Genomic DNA, 12,238 nt, shown 5'->3' on the forward strand with positions numbered 1-12,238 from the left:
GCCATCTTATTGAGCAGTTTAACCAATATTTTGACTGAAGTATTGGGTTTCAGAAAGCTGTTTGCAAAATGGGAGCTGAATCCACTAAAAATGGAACAATGACGCATTCGAGTGCAAGTTTCTCGGTAACATTTGGAGCGTGTTCGAAGGGGTAAAGTAAATTTTGTGCATTGAATCGTCAGTGTGGATGAGACTTGGGTCTATCACTATGATCCTGAATCAAAACAAGAGGAAGGAATTGTGTGAACCTTTTTCTTCGGTTCCGAAATGAGTTCGTGTCCAGAAGTCACTCAAAACGGTGTTAGCATCAGTTTTTTTGGAATGCGAATGGAATTTTGGTAGCGGATTACTTGCAAACTGCTAAAACAATAAACTTTGATTATTGTTGTAACATTCTGGACCTATTGAAAGTGAAAATTCGTAAAAAAGGCCCGGTTTAAAGAAGAAAAAAAATCTTCTTTCATTCGGACAATGAAGCCTGTCACAAGAGCATTTTGACAATGGCAAAAATCCATGTTTTAAAGTTCGAATTGTTTGAGTATCCACCGTATTCGCCAGATTTGGTCCCTGGTGACCTCCATCTGTTTCCAGGCCTTAAAAAAATTGAAGCGTAAAAAGCGTGCTTCATCAAATGATGATGTTATAACAGCTTCGGAAGAGTATTTTGAAGCCATTCCAGTTTTTGACTTCAGGGATGAAATTATTAAATTGGAATTTCGTTGGAACGAGTGTATTGATATTCAGGGAGACCATACTCATAAAGCGTGTTTTAAACCATAAAAATGTGTCCTTCTTATCGACCATACGAACTTATTGAACAGCCTAGTATAATCTGCAGCTCGTCTGACACTAAAAAGCAAGGCTTTTTGGAAGATTGGCTGTCGAGAACGACGACTCGATCAAGTGATCCTCACTCTGGTTGGATGGCAAGCAGCACACGACGGAGGAGGACGGATTCGGGGCTTCTAGTTGCAGCAGCTCCCGATTTCGTATGAGCGACACTCGGCGGCGGCGGTGGCGATAACGACAATCGCTTAGCGGGGGCAGGCTGATGCTGGGGGGGGAGGTTCAGAGGGGCCACTAACTTGTGGCGCCGCGCGATGCGTTTGTCGTTCTACGAGCCGCGCGACAGAGCGGGCTGTGTGTATGTGACAAAGCCGCGAAGAGCGAGCGAGCGAGAGCCACTCTATGCGGGAACTGATGGTAGCGTGAGTGAGCGAGACGGGCGAGCGATGTGAGTGAACACAGCAGCGCCCCTCCGCCGCGCCGCGCACACGACGACGAAACGCGAATGGAGCCGAGAGACCAAAGCTGGACCCGACCCGGCGAGTGACGGCGCGACGACGGGCGTCCACGGAGTGTCAGTTTCAGTCCAATATCGGTCGTGAATAGAAATAGACAAAAACACTGCGCCCACTAAGCGATGTGCGCGCGCGCCGCCGCCTTTTAGTCAGCCTCCTTCGAGTGCTCCTTCCTGGTCCCCTGGTTGAATCCTTGCGGGGAGTAGCGCGGGCGCCAACAGTGCGTCAAGTGCGCGGATCCCATTCTTTCGCGTGGCTTATTATTTTGTGACCCTTTCGCGGCCCGTTCGGTTCGGGTGTCACGGCAACGTCAACAAGTGTCGTCCAAGTCAGGCAGCCAACCAATGTTTATTTGTTTAGTGTCAGCACGGTGAGGCGTTACGGCCGTTACGTGAGGTGCGTTACGTGCGCTGGGCAAGGTCGCGCTTTGGCCGCCGACGTGGCATCATCACAACCGCGTTTTGCGGAAGGAAGTCGCGACATCGCGCAGTCTCATTTTCACCCACCGGACGCGTGCCTGTGTGTGTGCGATAATTAGAGGTGCGCCTGGTGGTGTGTGTTAGATTTCACCCGGCGTCGTGTTGTGTAGTGTGTCGCTAGTCGACGGCGAATATTAAGACGGCTACGGGCGTATCCTTTCGTTACCTCGGCAACCACCGCTCTAGGACGATCGACGGCGGGATTCGGGTATTGAGTTTAAACACTCGCATAGACACAGAAAGATCGAGAATGGATTCGCAGCTGCTGGCATACTTCTTGCAAAGTGAGTTTTCCACCCATCAGGAGAATTATTTCCGCACCGAACCCTCTGCCTGTGCTGTCTGAAAAAAGGACTGTCACGTAGAGCGAATGCCACGCAACACGAATGGGCGCCCGCGTTTCGTGGCGTATCGCGCGCTTAATGTTGTCATTGTGCTCTGCTGCTGCTCCGCCGCCAGCGATGATAAGGAGAGAGGTGGCCACTCGCATCTGCGTGGCGTCTGGTTCTTCTTCTTCGCCTTTCGAAACCAATTCCGTGGCGTTCTGTTTTCTAACCGAGGGCGGACGACGATGTTTGCACACATGTGTTTGGTGTTGCGCGACACGCGACGCCCTCGAACCCGACGCGTTCCGATCGCGCACACCCAGCCAGCCTTCGATCTTAACGATAATAATTTATCAAACAATACACTAGCACCAAATTGTGAGCAAAGGGGGCGCGGGCCATAGGCAACCCCGTTGGCCGGTTGGCCGGTTGTAACGGGACCGCTGTGTGTGTGCGCGATCGTACACACCTTATCAGTAAGCGGTCCTCGCCGCGGAGTCGCATATTTGTGGCGGTCAACAAGCCACCCCAAAAAAAAAGTAGAATGTGGCCCGGACCTTTTTTCCTCATATTTTCGACCATTGCGCGCGCTTCATAACGGGGCGTTTCGCGGCGGGGTTTCGAAATGGTGGGCCCGGCGACGAATCGTCGAAAAAAAACCCTAATCACACAATCAAACAGACGAACCAGTTCTTCCCCGGGTGTCATCACATCCCGTCCGCGGGGCGTATTGGTGAGGTCGCCGATCGCTAAGCGGCCACATATGGCCAAATGGGGACCGTCGTCGTCACCATCACCGATCACCACCAATTTTCGTCGGCCACGGCTCCCGCCGGGCTCTCTAATCGCCGCCTCTTGATTTGCCTGCCCAACATCCCAACATCAATTCTCGCCTCCATTCGCCTCTCTCTCTCTCGGTCAGCGTGGGTTTTGATCACACGCGTCGAACAACGAACAGCGCATCTTCTTCATTTTGTGTCACTTTGGGGGCCTCACCTTCTCTCTCTTTCACACGTCGCGCGTGGTGTGATCCCCAACATCCATCCGGCACACACACGGAAAGATGTCCCCAAAGCCGAAATGCAAAGCGCAATCTGCTGCCGGGCGGAGGCCGGTTTTTTAAACATTTGAATATTTTAATATTCAAACCTTGCCGATCGGTCCACATACCACCCCGCCACCCCACTGTTGGCCTTGGCGACGGTTCCTCAGCATTCGGAAACACGCATCGCCTTCGAGGGCTTCACCGTGTGGCTCTCTCTCTCTCTCTCTTTCGTTCGTTCATTTATGTTGTGAGTTCAAATCATTCCTTTCCGACGGTAAGGTTCAACACAACACAACACACACATGCAGTAGTCATGTTCGCCTGAATTTGTGGTCAAAGTTTGGAGGACAGAAAGAGAGAAAAACGGGAAGGGTTCGGGCCGCACTCTAATGAAGTTAGTGGCGATGAAAACCGGGCGAAAGTCGTCGTCGTCGTTCCAGCGGCCACGGATAGAGCACCGATGCTCGCAGTACCGATTAAAAACATAATCAAACTCTCGAACGCCTGGGGAGGGGGTCATTAAAAACGGGTGACCCAAACTCCCAGGTTTTGCTCCGCTTCTATGTTGGGCATACACCGACGTCCGGACCTCGGACCTCCAAAAAGCGCCAGCGTTATCGCGTGGTGGACTTTGATTCAGGGTTTTTTTGTGCTGCGTTCTTGAATCGCATTTTTCAGGCACAGAAATCGTAAAAAAACATTTTTCAACATTTCTCGATGGCGCGCGCACTCAGGGCGACATAATTTACCATAAAGAGCCCACCAACGAACGCATCCATCGGGCGCAGCATCGGGTGCCGGGTGAAAGGTGATTTCACCCCTCCAGTTTCTCCAGCAAAAACGGACGTTACGACAGGAAAACTGCCGAGCGGTGGTGGCATCACCAGCACCGCCTAATCCAGCCGAAGACCTGAAGACGATGTGATGGTCAAGCACATATTTGCATACCACCTGCAAAGTGTGATCCGCCATTAGCGGTTTTTTTTTTGTTTGTTTCGCGCGCGAAATTCCTTATCAACCTGCCGACACGACACGCGGTCCTCTGAAATTTATAGTCTGTGCTCCACATTTTTTTTTTCTTCTAAGAAATACCGGTTTATAGCTGCCGTTCCGGCGCATCGTTCCGGCGCATCGGTGGGACTTAGAAAGGTTAATAGGAGCATTAGTGTGGGTCGGCGGGTGTGCAAAGTGCACCCGCCCGCCGCGACACGATCCACCCCGGGCGACCCGCGCTCACCTGAAGCCTTCTTTCACGCTTCGAGCTTTCTTCGGCGCGCAGCCGAGCCGAAGTATTACTCACTAAATGTCAAAAAAAATTTGAGCAAAATTTTTGTTTGACAGCTACTATCATTACGCATCTAACGCAGTACAGGGTTTTTGGTTAAAGTGTAAACAACACCATTTGTTAAGCATCTGAAAATGCCGAGTTTTGTTCGTGGTAAAGTGTGTTTGCGGGCATTACTTCAATATGAAGAAAACTGCTTTCGAAAGTCGTCATATTTTAATGGATGTTTATAGTAAACTTGCTCTTACTGACTGATCGTGTCGGGTGTGGTTTGCGCGGTTTAAAAATGGTGATTTTGGCTTGCAAGACCAAGAGCGACCTGGACAGTCGGAAAAGGTTAATGATGAAGAATTGGCAGCATTGCACGATCAGAATCCATGTCAGACGCAAAAAAAAAATTTGCAGAAATGTTAGGGGATAGACCACACGACAGTTTCCCATCGCCTGAGTCCCGTGGGAATGATTAAAAAAATGTCTTATGGGTTCCAGATGAATGGAAAAAAGAGACATTGAAAAAGAGAAAACTATTTGCGCAATTCGAATTGAAAAGAAAGGGGTTCTTGTACCGAATCTTCACTGGTAATGAAAAGGGGAGTTATTACGAGACTCTTGATCGCAAATTGGGCTGGATACAGCCTTGTGAACCAGGTCCATCGTAATTAAAGCAAAATATTCACTGCACAAAGGTTACGATATGGTGGGATATGAAAGGTGTGGTGTACTATGAGCTTTTAAAACCTAATTAAATTATTGATGGACAACGCCATCAACAAGAATTAATGCGTTTGAAGCAAGCTTTGGCCATAAAAGGACCAGAATGGGATAAAAGGCATGATAAGCTGCTTTTTCAACATGACAACGCTCGACCACACATCCCAAAACCACAGTGGCTCACTTCTTACGAAAGTATTGAAAAATGGGTCTCCGAGTGGATCGCTGATAAAGATAAGAAGTTTTATCGACATGGAATCGAGGAATTACCTAAAATATGGCAGAAAGTAGTAGCTAACGATGGACAATACTTTCATTAAAGTAGTCATATGTTGTTTTTTATTGTAGTTCGGCCACAAATGTCGAATAAAAATGGCCAGAATTAATTCATACACCTAATACTACGGGCACTCCCGCAGCCGAGTGTCGCCCCATCCCTGCCCCATTTTTTGTGGCCTCCAGCGGTCAGCTTTTCCAACTTTCGGTTATGCTTCTTTGTTATGCTTGCTTGCGGAACACATTTCTAACATTTCGTCCCATAAATCACTATGCGGGTCTGGTATTTCTTCAGTTCGTTCGGAGCGATAGTCTCTCACGATCCTCATCCTTTCGATCGCGGTCATATCACCTTCACTAAGCGTAATATTATTAGCCACCTTTAGGTTTGTGTTCGGTTGATGGATCGCCTCCTTGATGATCTTCCATTCTGTCGCTCTTTTCTCCTGCTCTGTGTGGAGTTCTCCAAGTCTTTGATCAAGTATCTGATGGCCCGCCGAAGCTTCAGCTTGCGTGTGTATGTGTGTGTGTGCGTGTGCCTTTGCGAGACAATTTCAAGCATCTAATCGCCTATCGTCTGAAGAACATTAAAACGTTCATCGTCATCAAACTATACCATCCATCCATCCATCCACCTCGATTCGCTTTTACGCATAACGTTATTTTTCCGTCCGTAACCAACATCCTACATCAGGCATCAGACACTCACACACGAATCACAATCCTCGGTTTTGCTGGCATATTTTGCGGCCGTGTCCGGCGTTTCGTAGCGGATAACACTCCATTTATTACCCTCCTACAGCACTACTGCCTCCTCCGACCGCAGTTCGCAGCATGAGCCTCCGCGCGAAGTGAGCGACGAACGCCTCGCGGACAGAAGCGGAAGTGAATCAGACCAAACCCAGCCAGCCAGCCAGCCAGCCAGCCTGTGCTGTGCACGCGGCCCACACTTCCCGGCTGCGCCACCGAAAACGCCGGTTTAGCAATTGAAATCCGCAGCCCGCAACGCGCCAGTCGCAAGTGCAATTATCGGCCGGCAAGTGTCAGAGTGGAAAGTGTCCCCCCCCCCCGTCCGCGTCAGCGTCGGCATATTGTGTTGCATTCCGTCTGTTGTTTTTTCGCCTTCTCTCTGTCTGGCACCGGAAAAGCACCGGAAACATAAGCAACCACCGTCCGGCAACCGTCCCCTGACTGGCAGTTAAATTGTGTGTGTGCATCGCCCCCGCTCTCTCTCTCTGGCTCTCTGTCTTTCTCTCTCTCTCTGAGGCGGCAAATCAGGGGTAGAGTTGATATTTTCGGTTAGTGGTCAATTATCCGCGCCACTGCACCCACAAAACCCGGTGCTGCCCGGGGACCGCCCAAATGCTAGGCGGAGAGCAACATGGATCGGCAGCAGCGGCAGGACAGCAGCAGCAGCAGCAACGGGAGCAGACAGAAAATCCGTCACCGATGGAAATGGCCTCCCACGGTAGCAGCTACTTCACGTTCGACGAACTGAGCTCGGCACTGAACGAAGGAGGCAGTAGAAGGCACACCAACAGCGGTAGTGGCAGTGGCAACAGTAGCGGTGATGGAGGGGTCGTCCTGCACAGCAACGGGGTCGGGGTCCACCACCAGCAGCAGCACCTGCACATGCTCCAGCGCCAGCAGCTGAACGGCAGCAGTTCCGCCGCTAGCGGGCGCAGCGGAAGCTCCGGCAGCACGAGCAGCCTGCTCAGCAACGGCGATAGTTTGATGGCTCGCATAAGTCAGCTCAATCGGCCACCGACGGCTACGGATGACCAATGTACGGCCTACGGTCCCTCTTCGCCACCGATTTCCGGTGGATCCGCGGACAATGTAGCTTATCAGCAGCAGCAGCAGCAGCAACAGCAACAGATGCTGTCTTCCGTGCTTGCCCAACCGAAAATGGGCCCATTGTTTGGAGCAAAAGTCTCGTTCGCTAGTGACGCCACCACATTCCCGGCCACGACCTCGTCTTCAGCCGCCAGCATTGCCTACAGCAGCAACGGTGCGCAGCAGTTCAATAGCTTCGCGCAATCCTCTCAGCAGCAGCAACAACACGGATCCTCCGTTTCGTCGTATCATCACAAACAGCAGCCGCAGCAGCAGCAGTCAGCGTTTCAATCGCACCAGCACCATCACCAACAACAGCAACAGTCCGGTTTCGGTGAGTTTTCACTCTTCCAAAACTCACTGCCAAACCACACTGTGTTCCTCTTCTGTTTCCTCTCCACTATGCCAAACATAAATCTTGCCTTGCCCGCGTGTGTGGGGAGCAAACAATACTGTAAAAAACATCAAACCATACAGAAGAGAGAGAGAGAGACAGAGCTCAGGCCCCTTTTTTGCATCGCGCCGCGTGAAGGAGAGCACTAACTAATATTGGAGCTGTGGGCACAGAACTGAATGAAACAGAAGCGGACAAACAATCAAACAAACCCCCGAAAACCACTGCGCACACAACAACTACTCCTTCGCTATTCTATCTCCATAAAGCCCCAAAGCTCTCACCGCTACGCCAAATGCCGAACACGCAATGCGCGAAAACAATACGCAAAAAAACCTGTCAAAGCAAAAGCCACAACAAAATCACCACACACACAGAGCATATTACATGTGAAAACACCATCTTTCCACATCGAAAACTGATCAACCGACAACGAGGACTCTATTCACCACTCACCATCATCGTCTTTATCACTATCACTGCTGTTTCGGTCATCGGGTGCCTGGGTGGTGTATGTGTGGCGTGATCAATGATGGGCCAAGCTAGCAGGCGGGAGAGACAGAGAGAAAGAGAGCGTGCAAATCAAGTACTTCACGAGTCTCCACAGTTGAGAACAAAAATGATTTGTATAAAATGGACCAATAAGAAACGGAACGGAATGACAAACCGAACGGTGGCAATGATGGGAAACGGAATACGGAAACTCACCACACCACGTCCGACGGGCAAAGGCGGGCGCCAGCCATAGCTATTCACCACCACCATCGCTATCACCATCAGCTCCATCAAGTCGATCAAGTGTCACGACTGTCATCATCAACACCATCATCATCTCATCATTTAATCAATGCGCACACACCGAGGAGTGTTGTGTACTGTGCTTGGCTTGCATCTGTAACTGCAACACTCGAACCGGTTCTCTGACTCCAAATTGCGCTACTCAGCTTTCTTGGCCTCATCCTTTCGCTTTCTGCCATATTATTATTTTGCTGTTTTGGGGTTTACTCCTTCATTATCATCTTATTTATTTGGTTAGTTCTCTCATTGGCTTTTCCGGTCTTTCGTATTAAAATCCTAATTGAGTTGCTTTTATTGTTCGATTAGCCTTTTACCTCTTTTCTGCTGTTGTTTGGGGATTAATTTGCACCTTTTCTACTCTTCGCTTTCGCCTTTCGTGACGTTATTTCAGCTTGCTGGCAAACTCTGGTTCTTGTTTTGTCTGCCATTCTCAAAAAGCGATCAAATCACGCATCTATCTACAAGCTTCGCTCAATTTTGTCCATTTATGCCATTAAAATGTCATTATCTTTTAAGGCACTGCAACTGTACCTTCTTCTAACCACTGCCAAGCGGGTGTTTTTTACTTTATGTTCACTTCCTGTTTTGTTCGTCGCAACTCCCGCAACGCAGCGTTTGATGCAAATTTACCCGCTTTTACGAGCAATTTACCTTCTGGGTCACCACCAGCCAGTTCCGAGCCGTGAGCCACGTTCTTGGTGGTGCCGGAGGTCGAGTGCCCTATTCTGTAACGTCCGCTAATCCCCCAGGCGCACAACATCGTACACCATCGTATTGCTGCGTCCGCAGGCGATAATCGGACGCCCGCGAAAGAGAATAATGTCCGTGCGCTGACAGAGATTAGTGCACACGTCGATGCATGCCGACGTCGACAATCCTTTTAGCATAATTAATGATACCCGACGGCGACCGGGCCGGCCCAATAAAAGCCTCGGTGGCCGTCAGAATCCCGCTCATTACGTCGAGAGCCACTGGGGCTAATAGACTTGAGCCGCGAGGGATGCTCTCAGCTGGCAGAGGTCCTTGGTCCACACGCGTTGGTCTTGCAGCCTTTTTGACGTCTTGCAGTTCGGGACGTGGCAACGATACTGCCGTTATTTGGACTGATTTTTCCACGAAGAACTTTCCAATATTATATAAAACCATCCGCGCCTGGTGAAGGATGTCGCAGGAGAGTTGCACGTCGTGGGTTGTTCGAATGGTTCAATTTTCGATAAAAAGAAACTTCGCACGCAACCCGTCTGTGTGTGTGTGTTTGTTTGTGGGCTAGTATAGTCTCTGCGCGCTGCAGTGTCCTGTTGTGATGCGCGAACCCATTTGCTCTGTTTTTCCGCATTTTCTTCGACGCTTCGCTTCCAGCCAATCGATGCGGGTTGGTTCGTGACACCGCGTGTGTGTGTCTACGGTGGCAAAGAAAGTTTTATTTATGTTCTTCGTAAGCCGCCGTCGGGCACTGTGTCGATGTGTCACAGCTGGCAGTTGGTAATGGAACCCACGAGCGCCTGGCAGAGAGTGTCATAAGGAAAGTAGAGCAAAAGCACCGACGAAATCAGGCCTCCACTTTGCCACCCTGGGCGGCCTGGGCCGATAGAATGATGGGACTTTATAACTCCCCAAACATTTTAACCCACCATCGGTGACAGGATCACACTCTCTGTCGTCGCGCACAGTTGACAGTTGACGCAGAATATCGAATTGTTGGCCTCGTTTGTTTTTACTAATCATTGAGTGGCAAGTTTTCCGAACGAAATTCGATCAATCAACCTCAAGGTTCGACGAAACATTGCGGGGATTTTGTGGGCCCTAATCCCACAGCCGCGCGCTGGGTTTGAAAAACAAAGTTTTGCATGATTAAAAATTAATTGAATTAGCCGCATGGAGACGCCTGGTCGCTCACGCCGGCCCTAAACGGCGCTTCCTTGCACCGAAACAGCAAGTGGTGGAGTGTAGCGCAAGTGGAAGAAAGGCAACCCCTGGCCCTGGCCCTGCCTGCCAGGCAGGCATCGATTTTGCATTATTAATACCGTAAATGGTGTAACGTTAAATGGGCAAAATTTGTTTACTGCCTAAAAATACGCTCGGGCCCTCGCACGATGGAGGCGCATGGTTGACAGCATCAATTGTCGCTTTGGAATCGAACCCGGAGCGCACACTCGCGCGCGGGGTATTAAAAAAAACTCTGATGGTACTGTTGATAAAAATGGTCCAACGTTTTTTTTGTTCTGCCCTGAAGTTTCACGTTGTCGCCAGGCCCCAATCAATATCACTTTAATGCGGGTGTGCTGCTGATTCGTTTACACAGCAGCGTGGCCATCAATACGACCGTATGGGCCACCGGGGGGTTCCTTCGCCATGAAGTTGATCATACGACCCATAAAAACTCGATTGATATCAATTGTTGCCTGGCTTCATGGTTGGGCCGTCGATGACTTTCAACTCCCCACCCATTCCGTTGGCCATACTGTGTTCAATTTTCGTCAAAGGCGACAAAAAAAATCAATCCTCAACAAGTGTCAATTAGGAAGGCATAACGCATAAAAACACTCACTCACTCAATGAGGCGTTTTTTGCTTCTCACATTTTCCGTTCAAACGTTTATTTTCACGTGCACGTTGAGACAAGAGTTTATTTGATCGATATGCGTCAACGCTAATGCTATTTGCAGGCTGCGGCCTGGTCGATGTACATCGATAAGTTGTCGACAATAAAATTATTTAACTTACGATACTTACGATAAAACGTTTTCATAAGATACTTGCAAAATGCAAATAATCTTAAGAAATGCAAATGTCAGTAACAAGTAAATAGCCCAATGGCTTAACGGCTTTTAATTAAAACTTAACTAACATGTCTTGGGCTGTAGCACTCTAATACCAAATACCGTCTGCGTTTCTTTTAAAAGGGGTTTCAGGGAGCACCCACCAAGAGCGTATCGTACAATCAACAACTCCATTAAAACTATTCTACCAACTATCAAGAGAACTTCTGCAAAAGAGTTTCTGTTTCTATCCGCTATGATTCAACAACCTCATTTTCAGAGCTCTGTGGGAACTAAATCCTTCGCCAAAAGTTTGTTCCCATGTACAAAAGTATATTTTAAAATTCGAGCCGAACTCGAAATATGTTAAATTGACCCACCAAACGCCGCTTGCGAGGTGCGCCGAAACCTCGATTTCCATCCCTTCTTTTTCCTTTCTTCGAGCACCACGATTACGATTGTATCCGCGAACGGCCTGTTTGGTTCGAGGTTAAAGTAAACCGTGTTCATGTGGAACCACTTTGCTCAGTGAGCCGTAAAAATGGTGTTCACTATTTATTTACCTTCCATAAATGCACTCTGCGCCGGTCAAACTTTCCGCAGTCGGGCGGTAACGGTCGTCTACATTTTCGAGCAACGGTGTTCCGGACATGTCTCGGTTTTCCGCATCTGCCATCTGTGTCTGTACTTCACCCAACCGGGGCCGATTTTTCTATGGTCATTGTGGTTTCGTGCAAATGTGTGATCCATCGACACGTCGGCCTAAAACTAACTCCATTATCTCGTGAAGACGTTTCGTTCAAGAAACAGATACGCGCTGTGTTATGCTTGACGTTAACAAAAGTTTGAATACATTTAGTGTTTTCTCGTACGTCTTACTGACGGACTAGAAATTGCTTCTGAAAGTCTCTCGTTGCTTAAAATATCCAAAAAGAAAACATCCCTCGTCGCCGGATCCAGGCAACGGATTTGCACGGGGGCCGCGTTTTTCACCTTTACGCTTTCACACACACCTGATATTTTATAAAT

The 12,238-nt window shown here is 49.1% G+C and overlaps 1 protein-coding gene across 3 annotated transcripts in view; it reads left to right on the plus strand.

Annotated features, from left to right (window-relative positions):
* The window catches only part of LOC128274738 (RNA-binding protein Pasilla), an 81,798-nt gene that overhangs the window by 38,464 nt on the left and 31,096 nt on the right, over nt 1-12,238 (plus strand). The window contains exon 1 of one of the 3 annotated variants that reach the window (XM_053013037.1): nt 2,004-2,064. The exons of the other annotated variants lie outside the window; for them this stretch is intronic. Within the exon in view, the coding sequence (XP_052868997.1) occupies nt 2,031-2,064 (34 nt within the window). The 5' untranslated portion in view covers nt 2,004-2,030. Of the gene's footprint in view, nt 1-2,003; nt 2,065-12,238 lie in introns of those variants that run through there. 3 annotated transcript variants of the gene reach the window in all.

The sequence above is a fragment of the Anopheles cruzii genome, chromosome 3 (genome assembly GCF_943734635.1).
Source record: "Anopheles cruzii chromosome 3, idAnoCruzAS_RS32_06, whole genome shotgun sequence".
Taxonomy (NCBI): domain Eukaryota; kingdom Metazoa; phylum Arthropoda; class Insecta; order Diptera; family Culicidae; genus Anopheles; species Anopheles cruzii.